This window comes from Hydractinia symbiolongicarpus, chromosome 14, assembly GCF_029227915.1.
Source record: "Hydractinia symbiolongicarpus strain clone_291-10 chromosome 14, HSymV2.1, whole genome shotgun sequence".
NCBI lineage: Eukaryota > Metazoa > Cnidaria > Hydrozoa > Anthoathecata > Hydractiniidae > Hydractinia > Hydractinia symbiolongicarpus.
The window spans coordinates 11,904,035-11,925,642 of NC_079888.1; the positions used below are offsets into that span (position 1 = coordinate 11,904,035).

Sequence of the window (21,608 nt, forward strand, 5' to 3'; positions counted from 1 at the left end):
TCTCTCTTATACTTATGTCAAGAAAACGCTACAGACCATCGGTTCGAAGTTGTTATTTGGTCAGAAAACCAAACAACAAGAAGATCACCGGGAGAAAAAAAAGCTTTGTATTGTAATTATCGCGGCTAAAATAAGTGCATCACAAGTGGACACGTCAAATAAAGGCGTTATGTAACTGACTAATGTGTTTAGAAAAATAATTATGTCACCATAATTATGTGTATTCATTAAAACGTTGTGACCTATTTAATCCTAACATAAAAACAAAGCACCTCAGAAGAAACTAGACACCTTTCGCGTTGCAGGGATGTGCGTGCATCGATAATGGTAAGGATTGCTCCAGATCGATTAACCGCGAATTAGAAGGGGTACAGTTAAAAATTTAAACCAGGATTTGGTATAATAGCTATAATAACGTCATTTCCTTTTAGAGTTGAAAACATCTTTTACAGCAATTACTAATTGTAGCATAATGATGACATTAGGAATTGATGAATAAATTAGCATCTGTAGATGCCGACAAAAACATTTATGAGAACAACAGAAAAACAATGGCATAAATTAGGATTTAAAACGGAATAATTTAAAAAGACAATAGCATAAGTTAATTGTACCAAATTAGTGTTAAGTTATGCTTCCGTTAAATTTTTTTGTGGTATTAATTGCCCATTACGGAACATAAACAAAAGTCAAGAGAAATTTTCAAGAAAAGCTGAAAAAAAATAAAAGGTATACTTTTGTATGTAATTTAACCTTTTTGTGTATTCCTGTTACCAATGTAACAAGCCCTTTTCGTGAGCGTGAGAACTACACACAGCTGGTTATAAAAGACTTTTGGAAACATTAAGAAGGGTAGAGACATATTCGAAACAGAAAATTTTTTTAAGATGACAAAAGAAAAATTTTAACTTCGTTTCAACTTCGCCATTAGTTTTATTGACCGTTGTAATACAAAAATGCCACGCTCTGAGAAATTTTGAAAACAGGTTTTCCAACGCTGATACAAAAGTCTTAAACTTAAGCTAAACCTAAAGCTTGAGTGACTTGGTATGAATAAAGTAAAATATACAGTTACATTTTGCTGTCTCAAACCTTTAACAGAGCCGGAGAAAGCACGAATTTGAAGCAAGTGTGAAAAAAATTCTTTTCGCTGTCTAAAACAAGCCGGAATGTCAGTAAGAACCCATTTACTAAATAAACAAAGCTTCCTGAGGTTTCTAAAGAATGTTCAGTGTACTACATCCTCTTAAAAGTTTAGAATGGTAATGCTATCTAGGGAGCAGAACAAACGTAGTAATTTTCTCATCTGTTTTTTTCTTCAGGATACACAATGCACGTAGCAATCTTCATGTTTGTGGTTCTTACACCAGGTAAGCATTGCTATTGGTATTTTCAGTACTTGTTTTCAGAATCTCTTTATATTTTAATATTTATGTACGTATAATTTAGTAAAACTAGTCGTCAGCCCGTGGAAAATCCACGGGTTCGCCCGCCCTTTTTATACCGCATTGCGTGCTTCTCGCTATTGCGCAGCTAAGCCACCAGTTTGCGTGACAGACAGACGGACGGACGGACAGACGTATACGGACGGATAGACGTATACGGGCATTATAATTTAGTAAAATAAGATATTCCTGGGATTAGCAACTCGACTCCAGGGCTCTTTTAAGTCAACTAAAAACAGCAATGTGCTTATTTGGCCGATTAATTATAAGGGACCGACTTGTCACTGCCTTTTTTCGCATACAGCCGTTCGCTTACGAATTCAACGACCAAGAGCTCTACCTCTAATAATTTTAAAAAAAAGGGGAGAAAGTTACTTCTTTTTTCTGATTATCACAACCAACGATGAAAATTTTGTCATACACAAATTTTTCTCTTGTCCTCTTCACTAGACTTGAGCGCTTCGGTACTGGCGACGTTTCGTTTTGATATTTCTTCTACTCCCAGAAGTAGCTGCTTATTTCGGACAAAGAGAAGAGGGGGTTGAGCACCAGGGGCGCATAATCAATCATTTAAACCACTATAATAAACAAATATGGTAGACTTGTTCGCCACGTGCTACTGAGAGTGTTTAAATTTTAGAAGACCATAGTCAAAACTTGTAGCTCTAAATTAAAAGGTATTTTAAGATGTTTTCTTTAGAAAATAACGGGACCAAGTATTTTGGTAAGTAAAAAAAGAATCGCTTTTTTTGTCATGTTTAACTAGCTAGCTACATGGTGTGTGCGCGCATCCTGGGCAAACCTAGACAGGCAAAAAAAGAAGACCACAAAGTCAAATTTTGGCTATTAACTTTAATTCCAGGAATTTTATAAAGAAACTGTAGCTAGCTGATTGTTTTTTCGTAACTAGCTAGCTATCAACTTTTTTTAAGAGCAAGTTTTATTAGCTCAACGTAATTGATTTGTCCGGTCGTGGTGTCTGTATGATTGTCCAAGAGGCGCAATACTTTCTAACAACAACAGTATTATAGAAAAAGTTTCAGAATTGTTTAATGATATTTTATTTTCTAATCTAAGCTACTTATATATACTCCTTTGACCTTAAAGCTTACCTCCCGAGAAAAATCAAGTTGACCTAAATCGATTCATAACATCTTCAGAAAAAACAATTTAACGTTTATTTTGTTAAAATCACTACAGTATTCAAGAAACCAGGCAATGTTTACCTCATGTTTTTAAGCCTTCACCTCACTTGTTCGCTATTTTGCAAGTGAGCATTTAAGAGTATAATTATGCGCCTGACGTCACTAGTTAGAAGCTCACATTCATACCCCCGGGATGAGAGGCGAAACTTTGCGGATGTGATGTGATTTGTAAAAAAAGGTCCACACGTTGATGAATAAGGACGAATCCTTTTTTTAAATAGTAATATGGCTTCTTGCCCACTTACCTAGTTGTCTTAACCACCAAAAGAAACAAGGTGTATTTTTTTTCAACTTTCCCAAAGATCCAAAACAACGAACTATATGGATCTAACTAATCAAGAGAGAGGATACACTTCCAAAGAATTTTAAGATCTAGGAAGCTCATTTTACTTCCGAGTTCTTTGACTTTAGAAAGAAAAAAACAAAAGGAAGAAGGTTAGTAGATTTTTTCATTTTTATCGTCATTCATCGAACTCTAATTCGAATTCGTTTACCTATTAAAACTCAATGATCAAATTAAAAATATTCGCGGATTCCACACTTGCACCACGTCCTTACAGCAACAGCAACACGTTAAGCGACTTCTTCTTGAATAGTATCCTCATCACAGCAGCTCTCCCAACTGAAATCCGAGTCAGTGCTTGGTCTAGTATTTCGCCTGCTCAAATTGAAATCCTCCCTGTTGCTCATCTTTTTTTGCTGCACAACTTCTGGGTATTGCAATTGAATGATGATTACTCAACCAAAGTTAGTATATATTCATTTTCAAAGTTTCCTGATATTTTCACGGGGGTAAAAATACTCATTAGCAATGAATTTCACTATTAAAGTTTGAGTAAAGAATTTCAATGCAGAAGATTATTTACGATCTTCTAACAGGTGACGTCAGAGCACTGAAGGTGAAGAAATTTATAAAACAACATTGCGGATGTTTTACCTCGTGTCGGAGGTGAATTTTTGAATCTTTGAATAGGCATTTTAACTTATAAGTGCGAATTAAGGAAAATAAACTTTACATTCGTAAATCACGTATGAATATGAGCCAATTTAGGTCAACTTAATTTTTCTCGGGAGGTAAGCTTTAAAGAACCAATATTCACAAAGATATACAAAGATGTGTAAAGATATATAAAGTACAGAGTTTGTTTCTCCAACATATTTTTAAGAATATCGCATTTTCAGCAATATGCGCCCTGGGCGTTTATAACATTTTAAAAATTTTTAGGTGCACTTTTATTAGAGAGGGGCGTTAATAAGAGTTACAAAAAAGAAATGTTTTAGCATTGTTTAGCAGATCAAACTGCTTTTTTAAAGCAGCAAAGCCAGCAACAAAACTTAAATGCTATCTGGAGAAAGTTAACCACACACCAATAAAAACTTTAGATAAGTTTAAATTAGTCAATTAATATTTATATAGCACACTGAAATAGCCTTTGTCTATCTACTAATTTGAAGCTACTTTGATTAAAGGCGCGTAATCACCCTGTAGGCAACTTTTTTGAGGTACCTATTTTATAGTAAAAATTGAAAGATATACATGAGAAAACATTATCCTAAAAATTTTATTGAAAACTGACAACCAGAACATGTTCAAATGTTTCATAGAAATAGCAAACTCACCCCAATTTCTCTTAGCCTACAGAACCGCCATTACATTTCATTGCACGAATCATGTGATAATAAGCGCACGGCAAAATCGATCGCATGGTTGCTGGATTTATTCGATTACAGAAAAAAAAGGAATGAGGGAGAGTATCCGTAGCTGTGTTTCCATCGTAATGCTTTTATAAATGTATCCACAAAGTTTCGAGCACGATAAATCAGATAAATCAATCGAAGTTTCTGTGTTATTCTTTATTATTTAAACGTTTTATCTTACTGAAATCAGACTTCTTTGCAACACTGACCACTTCTTGTTGTTGTTTTTGAAGACAGCTTCGCCTCGCTAGCTGTCTTACTTTTTGATTATTTTCCTTTGTTCAAACAGTTAGTCGCTTCCTTATAGAGACAGTATCAGATCTAGACAATTAGCTGTCTTACTTTTTGATTATTTTCCTTTGTTCAAACAGTTAGTCGCTTCCTTATAGAGACAGTATCAGATCTAGACAATTAGAATATCTAAATTTTCAGAATTTCTCCTTTCATGCTCTAAATTTAATTATCTCCATAGTGCTGCAACTATCTTCAACTATCACAATGAGCATTCTCCCCTGTTGGGTATTTTGGCTTATAATATATCGTAATCCCTGTAAAAAAAGAAAGAGCGTGATAAGCATTAATTATCATAATTTATAACCCTGGCAATGCTGTGATTTCTTCTTTCTGTTTTGTTTTGTCTGGTCTCCAAAAACAATGACAAATAGAATAGAAGAAAATTAAATTTAAGTGCAGAAAGTGATACGGATGTTTTTACGCGCAGCCACTTTCTTAAACAGAACCTAAATTTCTTTCCACTTTTTGATGACATGTTTTGCAAAGATAAAACAAACCAAAAAGAACAGCATGGTGAACGGTGCCTAACCATATTGGCGATTTTATCGAACTCTATCTCAGAGCTCATTTAAAGTTAAGGCCGTTTGTTTACCTACGGTTTCACACGAACATTTTGCGACGGCCCGCTTATTAGACAAAAATAAGAGATCAACAAGATCGTTAAATATGGCTGCTGGAAAAAAACAAACAATAAATTCAAGATATTAAAGTACCATTATTTCCATTTCTAGTACGTTTTACATCCTCAAACTTTCAGAAAAGTCATAACTCCGTCTGAACTTAAAATAAAAGTCTGAAATAAATATAAAAAATGGATATGTTAATTTTTTTGATAAGGGTGATTACGCGCCTTTAAGCAGAATTGTGATATTTATGAGACAATTTTGACACTGGCTCAACTTTCACCCGCGCCAATATTCAAAATCTGTTCTTGGTCTCACTCATTGTCTTAAAAAGTATCATTATCAAATTTGTTGCAGAGAACTTAACTCAAAATCACATTTTGTCCTGGTCAAAAATGGTAAAAACACTTCCTTTAAATATCTTTAACTCCTGTTGCCATTTTATCTTATTTTCCCTGATTTTGTATATACTATACAACATTACTGTACATCTTAGTCAAGTGGAAAATGTCGCTGTGTTGTAGACATATCAGGGTTTCTAAACCCACCTACCCTGTTCAAATCTGTTAGACCAGACATTGTCTCTGTGAAGGACAACACCTATCACATTATCAAGCTGGGAGTTTGTTCTGACGCCAATTTGGTGAAGTCCATAATGTAAAAACAGAAAGTTTAAAAACAGGAATTATATACGTAATTGATAAGAACTCTGGTGTCATACTTTACCTTATCAAATTTAGTTCTGCGTTAGGGTTCATTTCTCCTTCGATGAATAAGCTTATAGGTCCTTGAGACAAAACAAAATAGACCTTAATAGAATGATTTTTAAATGCGGTCTGGCTGCTTTTAGATGTTGTTGGAAAGCCCATTATTATAATTTGTATAATATGTTTATCTCCTGTCCTTTTAATAAATGAACAACTAGAATTTAAATTATTATTATTATTATTATGCAATCTAATATGCATTTAATTTGCTAATTTGAGACTAAAATGGTGGATTTTTCAAGTAGTAAACTTTCATTTTCCTACAACTTCACACTTGGGTGACTTATGGTGCAACCCTATAAAGTTTTTGTAGAAAATAATGACATCGTCATGGCAGCCTTAGATGTTGATGTGTTAGCTTAACTATGTTAGCAAAGTTGCCGACACAGAAAAATGTTGTTTCCCACATTTCATGTACTGTCAAGTTGCCAAAATGTACTTTTCTTGAGTGTGTTGTGTACTATAGGCATCACTTACTGACCACACAAAGTGGTATAAAAGCGCATCGGAGATGTCCTTGTTAGTGATTTTAAAATAGACACATCACTTTTAAACGTCAATTATGACGCAGAAAATTGCAAGAACTAGAAATTTTGGAAAATACCATTTTTTATGAGGAGACTGAGACCTTAGATGCACTTTTATTACCCTTTCTGCGGTCAGTTAATAGTGCATGTAGCGCGCAAGACTCGATTTATAAAGGCACGAAAAAGTGCGTTTTAGTAATTTCTTAGTCATTAAAATTACAACTTTTTGACATAATAAACTACACACATCAATACTTGAAGGGATCCCAAGGTACTTTTACAAGTTGGACTCATCTGAAAGATTTGCATGAGAAATGCTAAAAGATATATTTACTTTTTGTTAAAACTTCATGTAACTCCAGATATAGCTTTCTAAATATTTATTTTTCTTGTTGCTCGACCTTCTTCGTTAAAAATTTTCATTCTAGCTCCAGTCTTTTTTAGTGGCACGTGACCCTGTTACGTATTATTTCAGTAGCGCTTTAATTATTACCAACTGAATAGCCAGAACATATAGCTTCGCGCGGCATAGTGAAACGAAAGCTCTCTACGAACAATTATTTTTTTAAAAAAAATTAAAATAATTCTGCGAATGTTCTCCCATAGCTGAGCAATCAAACGAAAAATAAATTGTGCATGATTTTTATTTCAAAAATGACTTTTGAGACATAAGTTGTGCATGATTTTTATTTCAAGGGACTTTTATTTAAAACGCAGGTTGTAAAAGTTACTGATCATTCAACATGATTTTTATTTCAAAAGGATATATTTTGGAAGGCAAATAAGAGTAACAAAATATCAACGTGTGACTATAAGCCCATGAAAGGTTATGGAAAAAGTTGAAGAGGAAAGGGAGAGGGGGCTGCATCACCCCTCCCCCTCCAGCACGAATAGGATTAAGGGCGGTTACAACCTTTGTAATTTGAGACGGCACTCGGCATTTGCCAAAGGTAATTACCAACATATTTTCAAAACATGTACCTTCGCGTCGGCAATTATTTGACTTGGTAAAATCGCACATAAAAAGTCACTAGTCCTTGTGCGATCAGACGTAATATATTTAATAAAATGACGTTTTTTCTGCGTTGAACTTTAATATTTACGCAATTATAACTATTATTATTTTATTTCTTATTTTTTCTTTGCTTTTCTCCGGTAAAAATAATATTTTTTATTTAGGAGGTAGCCAAAACATTTTTTTGTGTTTTGTTAAGTTTAAAAATTTAGAAGCTGCCACAGTATTCTAATAAGTGCGAATATAGCATCATCATCATCATCATCATCATTCTCAGCTTAACGTCCGTTTTCCATGCTAGCATGGGTTGGACGGGGTATATTAACGACCCTCTTCCAATCTGATCTAGACTGTGTTAGATCTAAACTCAACTTCCTCTCTATCAAGTCTGTCCTTATAACCTCCTGCCAAGTCTTTCTCGGTCTGCCTCTGGGCTTTGCCCCAGGAACTATCAAGTCTCTACACTTTCTTACCCAATTATCCCCCTCCATTCTTTCCAAGTGCCCCAGCCAATTCAATCTTCTTATCTGGATAACATCTTTAATTCTACGGAGACTTAGCCTGCTTCTTAGCTCATCTGAACTCTTTCTGTCTCTCAGACTGGCATTACACATCCACCTAACCATTCTCATATCATTCCTTTCTAAACGGTCAAGATCTTCCTGCTTCACTGCCCATGTCTCACTACCGTACAACATAACACTTCTTACACAGGCCTCATACAATCTACCTTTTACCTTAATTGACAGGACTCTGCTAGTCAATAAAGGAAGTAACTCTCTAAACCTTTTCCAAGCAGAACCTATCCTGCAAGTAACACTTCTTCCAACACCCCCTTCACTGCCCAACATATCACCTAAGTAACAGAAGTTCTTAACTATCTCTAACGAGCCACTGTTGTACATCATTAAAGCTGGAAATACTTCATTCTCTATAATCTCACCTTTGCAACGCTTGCATACAAACTGTATGCCAGCTCTTAACCTTCCACTAATACTACTGCACTTCTTATGTACCCAATGCTTGCAAGTCTGACAAAAAATTGAGTTACTACCAACCCCTTTCCTGCAAACTCCACAAGGCCACTTTCCAACTACAAGGTCACACTTGGCTGCAATGCTACTTATCATGACTTTAGACTTTGCTGTGTTTACCTTCAGCCACAGCAGTTATTTGTCAACGCTAAAAATGGCGAGTTATGAGGGTTTCGTTGGACATTCATGTATGATGTATGCTTTTAAAAGGTCTAATCATGGAGGTGCAGAGCTGCGTTGATGTTAGACAGGATACCTGTCTCTCTTTTCTGATTTTGCGCTTTGATGTCTGTCCTGCTTTTGTAACCCTGCTTATTTTAGCGCGCTATCGCAAAAGGGAAAAATGATGAGTTTAGTTTACTATACTACGTTGATGTTTGCGCTACATATTAGAAGAAAATCAGGAAAACAAACTTTAATTAGACAGTAATTTCTGGCTCTCTTTATCGTGGGATGAATTAAAGTAGTATTCTTTTCTATTAATTTTTTAATATTTTTTAATAAAAAATATATCATCTACTGAGTAACTTTGGCAACCTCGCCCCCAAGGATTGTTGAGAACAAGGTTGGCAATACTCACTTGAGCATCATACCCCGCCTAGGTCGACAGGCTATAGATCAGTAATTTTTACAACCTGTTTGTTGAAATAAATTCTTTTAAATTTGAATAAAGAAATCGTGCACACACCTGCTGCTAATATATTAGTTTTTTTGTTTTATTGCTTAGACGGCTAGAATATCATGTTGAATTATTTTTTTTTAAAAAAAACAAATCATTTGTACAGAGATCCATGTGGAAAGTACGTTGAATTTTTTTAACTTGTTGCGACAGTATATTAATTGTGTTTGGCTATGAAAGTCATTAATAATAGCAAACGAAAGTCATTAATTTGTAAGCGCTACTAAATTACTACATAATAGAGTCACGTGCCACTAAAAGGGACTGGAGCTAGTCTGAAATTTTTAACGAACAAGAAGATCGAAGCGGCTGTCAAGGCAGCAAGAAAAACAAATATTTAAAAAACGATATCTCAGGTTACATGAACTTTTAACAAAAAGTGAATATGTCATTGGGAATTTTTTATGAAAATCTTTCAGGTAAGTCCAACTTGTAAAAGTACCTCGGGATCCCTTTAAGGCTGCAATAAATTTTTTTTTCACACAGAATTTATAGGGTTGCGTCATAAGTCGCCTGAGTACAAATGTAAAAAACCTTGGAAGAGATCTATCTACACATTATGCATCGCCACATTTTATTTAGTAAAATTCAAAATCACAGTAGAATGGCCAATTGCTTCTAGCATTGGACTTAAACCTTGCTGGTTCTTAGTGCTAGCTGAGCTATTTAGGGCTCCTTACAGTGTGTTATAGCTAGAAATTCTTAATTGAGGTCGTTAGGCATTCATTTAGAATTTCGATTGGGCATTCTGTTGGAAAAATTTTAAAATTCCATGTTCTCAGATGCCTGGTAACAGCCTTTTCCAGCACATTTTCTTCTAAAACATTGGTCGAATACTTCATGTTTTTTACTTGCATACTGCCATTTTTAACGCAAAAGAATAATTTAACATTATTTGTTTTCAAAGATTTAATGTGATATTTTTAATTATGCGACATGACCTACTTTCACTACATCAACAAATTCCACTTCTACATTTCACATTTTAAATAGAACTGGATTATGAAAAGGCAGCAAGACTAATACTTAAATTCTCTTTTTCATATTATACCGTACTGATCGCGAGTAACTATACACGAGTATTAAACTACGGGTACGAGTAATTTCTTCCCTGTGTATTCCACGAGTACGCGACGAGTATAATGCACGTACGAGTACGTCAAAAATACTCGCACATTTTTGCTACTGTACTCACACAGTACTCCCTAGCGTGCTCGAAAGACAAACGATATAATTAATCGAGAAACTGGCGGAGAATGCACTTGCGGCCAATATTCTTTTATGTTGGTGTTGGATTTATTGAAAAACACTATTTTTACAGTGTTATTTTCTTTGTTCGTTAGTTTTCTATGTTCAATAGTGAGTTGAAGCTGGCATTGAGATTACATGCTAACACTATAAGCCCTGGCGTTTTGTTGATTTACGATCGAATCAGCAGTCCCATTTGGAACCATGCCACAGGGACCTGACAATTGAAGAGCCAGACGAGTCTAAACTGATTCGCGTTATATTCAACTCAACTGCGGGAAAGTGCGCACCAACGCAAGGTATATATGATAGCCAGAACAAGGGAGAACCTCAATTGCCTTACGACGGAGTCGTAACTTTCAATCGAACTCTTTTGCTTCTGAACAAACAAACAAACCAACTTCACTTCTGGAAAATGATTTTTAAGTCTAAAAATACCGAATGAAATTTAGTTGTCTGTGTTATAAAGATCTCCTCACTCTCTCTAAAACACGATTCTGGAGATAAATTTTTCTTTTGTGTTGAATGTTATTCTAATCTATTTATATCTTTGCAATCACATTGAGAATATTGAAATGCTTTGCTTCTGGTAATAGAACAATATAGCAGGTATCATGTTTACCAGTTATTGACATGTATTTCACAAGCTAATGCCCAGGACTAAATTGATAAATGCTATTAAAAAACAGTAAAAAATGTAACAATTTAGTTTGAATGATATTCATTCTTTCTTTTCTTTTTTATATTCGCTACTTTTAAACAACAGGTGCCCACAAAATATGTGAAAAAAATTAAAAATACAATTAATAAGACATGTGAAACGTTGTCCTCCCCATTACTGCCGCTCATTTTATTATGCACACTATGATAAGATGAGAATTGATAATAAAATTATAAAAACATGAGGAAGAATTTTCCGTACATCGTTGTTACAGACGATCTGTAATAATTCACTATTTTTGTTTATTTTTATGCATTTTAACTAAGATGCATATCCTTGATACACATTATTTTTTAATATAATTTTTTTACATATAAGAACATAAAGCTTCATAGAAACAAAATTTAGTGCAATTTAGTGCTAAAATTTAGTGCTGAAATGCTCCTTTAATCTTTTAAAATGGCGAAATGCTGATAGCTACACGATAGACTTGAAAGCCACTCATAATTTATGACAACCCATTTTGAAGTAATTAGGGAACTCACTCAAAATTTGGGTGCACATCATTCTCACTGGATCTCAGATTTCCCTGCTGGGTACGTTATTACTTTTGGTTACTTACAAAACAATAAAATTAAATGCGATTGGCTTAATTTAGTCTCCAGAGTTCATTGTTTAATTCATGCTTGCGAAGAAAAAGGAATAATGTTTGAATGTAGCAACAAAGCATTTAGCTAGGAGAAAAAAAAGCATTTAGATAACAGATGTAAATAGCAAAGGGTTTCCTCCTCGGTGAGAAAGAGCCATTACAGCAACGTATACATTTTTATGTAAACTAAAGAAAATTTGTTGCAACATAAAAAAAAATTATGTAAAATAAAATGTTATTTCTTACGACGCGAATAGGAAGTAAAAGTTTTCACAATGTGTAAGGTAGCAAACAAATGTGAGCTATCGATAAAAATTACGCTACCATGAATTCCCGTTTTTTATCTTATACTCGCAGACATACTCACAAATCATTTACTTGCTGTACTCGCATGCGGAAGAGGTTATACTCAGGGTATGGAGTAGTATACTCGCCAATTACTCGTACTGGTATTGCACTTTACTCGGCATTTAATGTACCTGTACTCGTATAATCGTGCATAGTTACCCGCGATCGGGACTGTATAAGAATTTAATTTGGAATTGTGCTTAGAAAAGTTAATTCTTTTGAAATTTATAAAATATTGCCAAACACAAAAGTTATGTAACCCCTGTTAATTAGGAATATATATATATATAAGACTAACCTGTAGGTTATCTTCGCAATAGTTCTTTCCTGTGTATAACGCAATACTAAATTAGTGTGATTGATTCAACTCAACACTATGGAACACCACTTTAACTAAACACAACGAATTACCAATGATACTGGTTCAACACCATTAAACCCCACCGCCAAGTGATTCTTATTAGTAATCGCCTAGATAGAAGATCAACAATCTTCCTCTATTTTCTTTCTGTTTGGTGTTCAGTTGGTTATTCGAATGTGAGAGGAATTTATAGCGACTCCTACTCGTTTAGTACAGTGGTCTTGGGGCAAAACTGGCTTTTCACCAAAACCCTCTACTGTACTATAGTCTTGGTTAAGTCATCACTATAGGTCATAGTTAATAGAACCATTAGATTGTTGTATATTGACACCAACATATTTGAAATTGGAGTAATCTTCAGATCCAATGAGAAAAGTTTCTCTGATAGGCGAAATGACCTTCACTTAAAAATCATGGGATCCTCCCCATAGAAAATCATCAACATGTATTACAGTCAGTCCTTGGTAGTAGTAATCTTGAATCCAATAAAATAATGCTTCATTAATAATAAAGACATTCTCAACCCCAAGCCGATTAGCTCTTCCTTCACACGTAGATACCAAGCTCTTGAAGCATAAGCAAGGCCATATACAACTTTATTTAGTTTCCAAAACACACCTGTTGTATCTGGTTGCCGTGAAGAAATGCTGTCTTGACATCTTAGGTGTGACATTCCCATTCATAGGTTGCTAACATTGTAAGTAAAATGCGAAGACTTTCTTTTGAAAAAGTTGGGGAGTCCTTAGTGAGATTTTTGACATCTTCTTCTTCCAAACCCTCCCTCTGTATTCTTTGTTGTGACCACCCATCTTATGGGTATTGCAGATGGACCCTTATCTTCTATGGTGGAGAAAACTTTGTTGTCTTCCCAATTGGCTAATTCTTTATACTTTGCATTTAGGACCTCATCTGTAACAGTTGCTTGAGTCAATAATAGTACTTCTTCAGTTTCGTTTGTCTCAACAACAGGTTGCCAGTCACTCACACATTTTTTGAAATCTAACCAATTTATTTCACCTGTGTCTTCATTTTGAACATTTAAACAGCTACCATACTGTCTGCCTTCTTTTCCTTTTCTGCTCACTTTTCCTGCTCTGCTGTGGACTAATCCCCTTGACCATTCACTGTCGGGAGTTAGATTGTAAATGATTTTTGTGTTCAACTTTGGTATTCCTTGGACTGTTGACGAATTGCTAACATTTCGATTGGTTGTGATTTCATTTGTTGATGTCTTGTGTGTTGCTGTTTCATTCATTGAGGAGCCGTCTGATGTTGTTTCTTTTGTTGTTTGTAAATTTGTTGTTTTCTCATTTTCTGGTTCTTCTGTATTGTTACTCTCAAAATCATCTGCACCAACATATTCACCAAAAACATCATCACGTTCAAGCGGAATGCAATTGTTCACTTGTGTAGTTGTCACTTCAGTACTCCCTCTGTGTCTTGTAAAGGTCTTTGTGAATGCAAAACTTGGTATACCTCTGCAAGCGACACATGTGTACTCCAACATAACTTCCACCATGTTTTACAAGGATTTGCTTATATATATATATATATATATATATATATATATATATATATATATATATATATATATATATATATATATATATATATATATATATATATATATATATATATATATATATATATATATATATATATATATATAATATATATATATATATATTATTTTTATGTTTTGTTTTCAAGAAAAAACTACATTAATTTTACTACTTGAAAACAAAACATAAAAATAATATAACTGCTCTGTTACACATTGAGCACTCTGTTGTAATTTGTGTTAAAATTACTTCGTGTTTATATATATATATATATATATATATATATATATATATATATATATATATATATATATAACTCAACACTATGGAACACTACTTTAACTAAACACAACGAATTAACAATGATACTGGTTCAACACAATTAAAACCCCACCACCAAGTGATTCTTATTAGTAATCGCCTAGATAGAAGATCAACAACCCCAACTTTTTTGTTCAACACAATGTCTCCAGACAGTGAAACAAAAGTAATAACAACCGCAGTTATCATTTCATAGTTTAAAATAACAAAAGAAAACAAAGCATAAAATTTAATCACAACCATAGCTTTTAAAACAAAACAAAAATTAAGTTGGTATGATACTTGAATACATTTTGACTTAAAAGCAAAACAGAATACTTTGATTTTTTGCACCATTTTGTATAACATTTGTTAAGCATTTTTGTAAAATCTTGTTTCTGTGCAATGTTTGTTGTTCTTTGTTTGCACAAGTTTTAAAAATGTTTTAAAACAACCGCACTTTGACATCAATTTATGTATATACATATACTGTACAAAACAAAGCATTCCTATTGTCTAAAAGCAAGCAACTAATTTTTAAATCACCAACATGTCGGATACTTTTGTGGTAAAAGCAACTAGTTAAAGCATTTCAACTAATTGAAAGTAACTGATCAACTTGTGTATCAACAGCTTTATGTGGATTTATATTTAGCACTTTGCAGTGATGCTTATGAATGCCAGCCAGAGAATCACAATCGTTTCACAGAGAAACATTTGGTATTTGATAATCTGGCTAGTTCTCAACCTAGTAGAAATTTAGAACGTGGTTGGTACAGATTTGATGTAAAGTTTAATGTAAACAGACCAAAAGCAAAAAGAATGTTGGAAATAAGTGAAGTGACAAAGAACGTTATACGGGTAATTTAATGTTAATAATGTGAATATGTTGATTGTGTGGATATTTATTTCTCATAGAATAATTGAATGCCTTTTATGCCATGAAAGTGCTATTTTTACATAGTAGCACTAGAGGATCATCATGTATGTACCATTGTTCCTATAATAGCATACATTAATTTCAAAAAGTTTTAGCAAAACAGTTAAATAAAAAATTAACTAACAAAATTTTGGTTCAAAAAAAAGCTTTGGAATAATGTTTTTTATTTTATGTTTCTTTATTAAATAAAATTAAAAAAAATTAAAATTAGAAAAATAACATTGTTGTAAACTGGACTGTGTTTATTTCCAAATTTAAATAACATTCAGAACAACTTTTTATTCTATTTCTTTTTGGTCCTAGTTTTTTGTTTAGTTGAATAACATTATCATTGATACTTAAATCACTAGTTTAGTTTGCTCCTGTTTATACATTATTTTTCCTGTTTGTACAGTGTAAAGTGCTACTTTGTTTACCTTAAAAATAAGAAAACAACTGTTACAAAGTTATCCCATTTTATTCTCATCTACAAGAATTGTGCACCCTTGTTATCTGATTTGCTTGTATTTTAATCATAAATAAATTAGTTCAATGTTTTTGCTATGCATAAAATTTGTTTGACACTAGCTGCACAGGATTAATTCTCCATAAAAGGATAAATAAATCCTAATACTTTCTCCCTAAACCAATAAATAAATCTAACAATATAGATTTTTAGCTTGAATTATCTTTTTAATTGCTTATGTGCACAAACTGTGTTTTGCAATTTTGTTTCTTGTTTCCTCTTTTTGTATGTCAATAAACACCACATGGGATTTATCTCAGCAATACATTTTTTTGGTAACCTATAATCTCTATTGTGTAGAGCTTGAAAGGCTGATCAAAGTAATGTATAAGATTAATACTATTTGCAACAAATCGTTTTAATGATATTAATATGTTCCTTTTGTTTTATAGTTGTGAATACAAAAAAAAGCAATTCTCCACGTTTACTTTGCTGATAAAAACAACATTAAATGGTATTTTCTTTATGTTTTAGAGCCGAGACTGGAAGCCTTGTGGTGTACAACATTTGGTCTCAGGCATAATAATTACATTTCCAGGTTTATTTGCACTTGGATCAAATCATCCATTGAAACAAGATGGTTAGTAAACAGTAATTACAGGAAAAATATTCTTAAGCTAAAATTTAATCAAATTTGAAATATCATCCATTCAGATACAACCATCATTTACATGCAAGCACATAAACCAGGATTTTTAGATTTAAATAACTACGTTAAAAGAGAAAAAACCTCAAAACAATTCTTTCTTAAATATGATAACAGATACTTTTAAAATACCCTAGTAAAAATTTTAGTATTTAAAAACCCTAATATAGTCCTAAAATACCCAATTGTTTCATCATACAGTTGTCGCCACTTGCATACGGTTGCTGTATAATTTACATTGTCATGTGACGTAACTATTGCGACAGATGTAGATAGATTAAAACATTAGAAATTGGTGTTGCCTGTATGCAGGAACCTTCTGGAATAAAACAACCTATTTTTTGTTCTTATGTTCTTGAATTTATGAAAATTCTAGTAAATTTGTATGAAATAAACTATAAAACGTAGCCCCATCCTAACATGACCCAGAAAGGTTGAGTTTTGATTTTCTTTTTTGCAAAAAACGAAAAAGCTGTTCTGTGTGTTAGTGTTACGACTTTCACTGGCATGATATGTTTATTTATTCTTTGTACCCTTGACTTCTACTTAAAATTTCTCTCCTTCAGTTCAGAATAATATGCACATGTGTACATTTTTAAATCACAAAAGTCGATCAAGTAAAGTTAACCTCTCTTCAATTTTCTTTATACAATAACTGCAATCAATGAACAGAGTCATTTAAAGGTGTGCCTCTCTCTGATTTTTTATTACGATTTCTTTGTGGTAGCAGCCATGATCTACTACTTTTTTTCGTTTTTAAATGCAAATGGCAATTTCTCAAGATATAATTTTAATCAATTTTAGGGATTAATAAGGTGGTTAAAACTAAGATATTTGTACGTTTTTTTATGTTCGTTCTTCTTCAAAGGAAGAAACATTTTGCGGCAGGAACAAGTTTTTTATTTAAAATTTTTGAGATAGGGAGCTCTCACAAAAAGTCTTTTTTATGTTGTTAGGTCGAGTACGTAGCACTGTTCAGTTGTTTGACTATCATTTTTTTGAATCAAATTGTAATGCTACTGGTAGTGGTGGATTTGTGGTATGCAACATCACACGTCGTATATTACCACATACATATGATATTTATGTACGCAACTGTGGTGAATTTTACGTTTATTTTCTCTCCCCAATTGTGATATTATACCCAGTAGGAAGTATAAGCGAACGTATTGTGGGCAGATATTGTGCTGGCTATTTGAAAAACACTATAAGCAGTAAGTACATTCTCTTTATTTAAATTAATTTGGTGGCTCTTTTTTTGGTTTTTAATTATCCCATATTCCTGTGAAGGAACTTTTACCAAAATACCTGAAATGTTTTTACTTATTTTGTTTTGACTTTTTGTGTTATGTTCTTGTGAGGAAATTCTAGACACAACTAACATTTTTGTTGCAGCTCCAGTTAGGCAAGAATGTCACAATTATTTAAATGCATCTGATGCACCAACACGTCCATTGCCACATATGCCAATAAATAACATTGATTGTGCTGATTTGAAGTTCATGAATTACCGTTGGATAAGGTTTGATGATATGTTGCAGGACACATGCTCTGTAAATTTAAGTTTGGTTGGAACTAAACCATGTGGTGGTTATTTTCGTGGTTGGTTAAAAGGAGATCACCCGAAAGAAGAACAAGGTAGATTTATTGTGTAATGAAATGAAGTCCTTTTTGTTGATTCTTTAAAAATACAGTTCTGGCAAATCTTTTGGACTTCGTATGTAAAACTTTTTAGGCTCTCTATAAGATTTCCCAAATTATGAGGGTACACCTCACTTTTCTGCAAAAAAGATTTTTCAGCCAAAGTTTTTCCTTATTTTTCTCGCATATTATGTGCATTTAATGCACTCTCCCTTTTGCATGTCTAAAAAAGACTTGATTGGAAGGAAATTTTTTGCAACTAGAAGGAGAACTTATATTTTTCCTCATAAAGTTTTTTTTATATGGTCAAGGTTTAGTAATCATACCTAAAAGGTCCTTTTTAAAATATTATATTTTTAAAAAAGATTTATAGAGATTTGTAGTTATAATGTGCCTGTACTCTTCTTTTTCATTTTCTCTCAAATAATTAAAGAGTTATTTACGGGAAAATTTTTGACTTTAGTGTTTTAGCTATTTTAGGGGAGCTAATTTTCAAGAATTTTTTCCTTTTTTTTTAATTAAAAATGAATAACTTGCTTTTTTGATAAATGTGGCATAGCATTGTTGCTTTTATAACGCTTAACTGATTTAGAAATATTACGCAATAAATAATTTTGTAAAAAAAAAAGTTGTTGAGCATTACATTTTAATATTATAGTGATTGTTCAAAGGGAGTTGTGTTTTTCTACACCCACTCACTGTAATTGTGAAGCATCTATCTCCATTGATATTATCAACTGTGGTGGCTTTTATATTTATAAAAGATATCAAAAATACCCTCTTTGTGCTGCAAGAGCATGTACCGTGAAGCAAAAGTCAGGTAATTATCTAAGTGTAGTTCAATAATGTAAATTTGCATTTTCTTTTTGACCAACTTACACTGTATTCTGAAAGGAAATACAAGATGAAATGTTAAACTTACGTTGCAGAGCTTTAAAAGTTGTTCAAACTTTTTCTTTTTGAAGAGCTTTATGTGCCTAAGATATTTACATTTGGAGATTTTTAACCTTAAAAAATTGTCCGCAGTTTCTGTTGTCATAACTTTTGACCTGTAAAAGGATATGGATTAAAACATTATCAACATGTAAGGGTAACATAAACAAAATAAAAGAATATTAAGAGATCATAAAATAGTGCTAATTTACTCATGCCAGCCCTCACTCTGTAACTTTGGGTCAGATTTTAAACCAATTGACTTCTCTAGCTGTGGCAGTTAGTAAGATTTTATTCAAGGCCTAAAAAACTACAATGCACCAGGACTAAAAGCATATTTAATTGTTGCCTGTAGAGCATTGCTGAGATGTGTGAACCATTCTAGACATATCCATGTAACTGTTTCTTCACATTCATGGTTATTGCCATAATCTACTGCCTAATAATTTTATATTGATATGTAAATGTTATAACTGTAAATATGTATATATGTTTTGTATACGCAATAAGCAGTACAGAATAGATATTTATAAAATTATTATCTAGGAATCTAAATGTTTTTTCATCTTGGATGCAAATGAAGGATTTATTCCACAACTACTTTATGAGCAACTTACAAAATCTTTATTATAGAGCTTTCAAATGTGACAACAATTCCAACAAATTTAACAACAGAAACAAAAAAACAAACATCAACAAAAGCCGTCTCAACTACTGCAACAAGTCATGTTACCCTGGAAAATGAAATAGAAACAACGTCAAAAGCTACAACAGCAGTAGATTCCACAGTGACAAGAGAGACTATATTGTTGACTGAGGTGACAACTATTACAACAACAACAGCAGACGCTGACCCAACAACAACTAAAATTAAAACAATAACTGCAACCACTTCAACGCCAATTACAACTAATACCACAGAACCAGAAATTAATCTCTGTCAAAATTATGAAACTGTGATTGACAATACTAGATTCTTTGATAACTTCTCATCGCTTGTGAGATGTGATGTGAAGTATAAGAAAGCTATCCGTTTTGTGTCCCCAAATGGTGAAAATCTTAAACTGAATGAAAGGTGCATTAGAAATAGTTTCATTCCTGCATGTGAATCAGCTGGGTATAGTTGGCTTGAAACAGCACCACCTACCATAGAAATGGGAGTGTCTCTGGGAGTAATGTGCTTTGCAGGTTATCATGATGATAGCGTATTTGATATAACAGCAAGAAATGCATGTATGTGTAAAAAGAGACAGTTAATCCAGATTCAAAATTGTTCTTCATTTTATGTGTATGAGTTGAATCCTGTTGACTACAGCGTTAGACAATGCATGTATCCCTACTGTAGAGAACGACACTTTTATTGTGCTTCTAGATATTGCTTGAAAGGACAAGGTATGTGTCATAATATACACATGTCATGAACAATCAACAAAATTTTGACACAGGAAAACTAGCTAGTCACCCAATTTTACCTGAAAATGAAAAAAAGAAGTTACTTTGGATGATGTTCAGCATTTCTTTGTTCAATTAAAACCTAAGAAATATGTTAAATAAAACGTCACAGAAAAGTTTTACTAAAATTATGTTTCATTTACTATGATACTGCAAATGTATCAAGTTTTATTCCATTTCAAAAATTTCGACCATCAAGTTATAAAATGACGGCCTCAACCGGTGTTCTTGGTGTGGTCAGCCCACTCTCCTGATGTGGTCAGCCAACTTTTTTGGTGTGGTCAGCTAATTCTCCTTTTAGGAGATTGGGCGGGCTAATTCAGCCCTTCTGTTCAATTTTTACTTTCCCTAACTTTTATTTAGCTTAATATTTTCTAGAAATTCCTATTTTGGAAAATGTGCCGAATGGTGAACAATTTTTGAGCAACATTTTTTAGCACTTGTTTTTTAAAAAGTTTTTAAATTGTTTTTATATTTTCATAGGCTTTAGGGAACTTCTTGGTATATATTGCTATATTATATTTTGTCTCAAATTTAAGCTAATTTCTCTTAGTTCAGCAAATTTGATGACGTCATTAGCAAAAATGTTTACATCAGCAATTCCTTTTGACCAAGTTGTTACCTGAGGTCTTGGCTAGATCTTTTAAAATTACCGAGGTGGGGCGAATAAGCCCCTACCCTTAACACTGAAGAACCCTCATATAGTGTAGCAGAAATGGGCAAGAGTGTTTATTTGCTTGTTATTTCATAAGCACTTTTCTATTAATAATTCCAACATGAGATATGATAACTGTGGCAAAGAAATAGACACTGACAACTTGTTTTTGTTTTGTTCTAGGCATTTTCATGAGCACTTCTACACAACCGACAACAACTGTTGTGACATCATCAAAGAAAGCAAGGGATAAAGTAGCAGGTTAAAATTTTATGGTTTCTCATAATGTTCATTTCCTTTTAAAATTGAAAAATTCTTGTAACATTTTAGGCATTCACTGTCAACTAAGAATATACTCGCAGTTTAATTGTTTTTAATTTTCATCTGTATTGAATCTTAATGGCTAATTTTACTTAGATT

General features: G+C 33.0%; 1 protein-coding gene across 4 annotated transcripts in view; it reads left to right on the forward strand.

The window, feature by feature from the left end:
* Window positions 1-656: 656 nt before the first annotated feature.
* Window positions 657-21,608, forward strand: part of LOC130625378 (uncharacterized) — a 31,496-nt gene continuing 10,544 nt past the window's right edge. The window contains exons 1-9 of one of the 4 annotated variants that reach the window (XM_057440459.1): window positions 657-729; window positions 1,323-1,370; window positions 15,072-15,277; window positions 16,336-16,441; window positions 17,464-17,721; window positions 17,903-18,145; window positions 18,807-18,968; window positions 19,715-20,473; window positions 21,372-21,449. In XM_057440459.1, the coding sequence (XP_057296442.1) occupies window positions 1,331-1,370; window positions 15,072-15,277; window positions 16,336-16,441; window positions 17,464-17,721; window positions 17,903-18,145; window positions 18,807-18,968; window positions 19,715-20,473; window positions 21,372-21,449 (1,852 nt within the window). In that variant the 5' untranslated portion in view covers window positions 657-729; window positions 1,323-1,330. Of the gene's footprint in view, window positions 730-1,322; window positions 1,371-2,022; window positions 2,170-15,071; window positions 15,278-16,335; window positions 16,442-17,463; window positions 17,722-17,902; window positions 18,146-18,806; window positions 18,969-19,714; window positions 20,474-21,371; window positions 21,450-21,608 lie in introns of those variants that run through there. The other 3 variants (XM_057440461.1, XM_057440460.1, XM_057440462.1) reach the window with 3 other exon arrangements.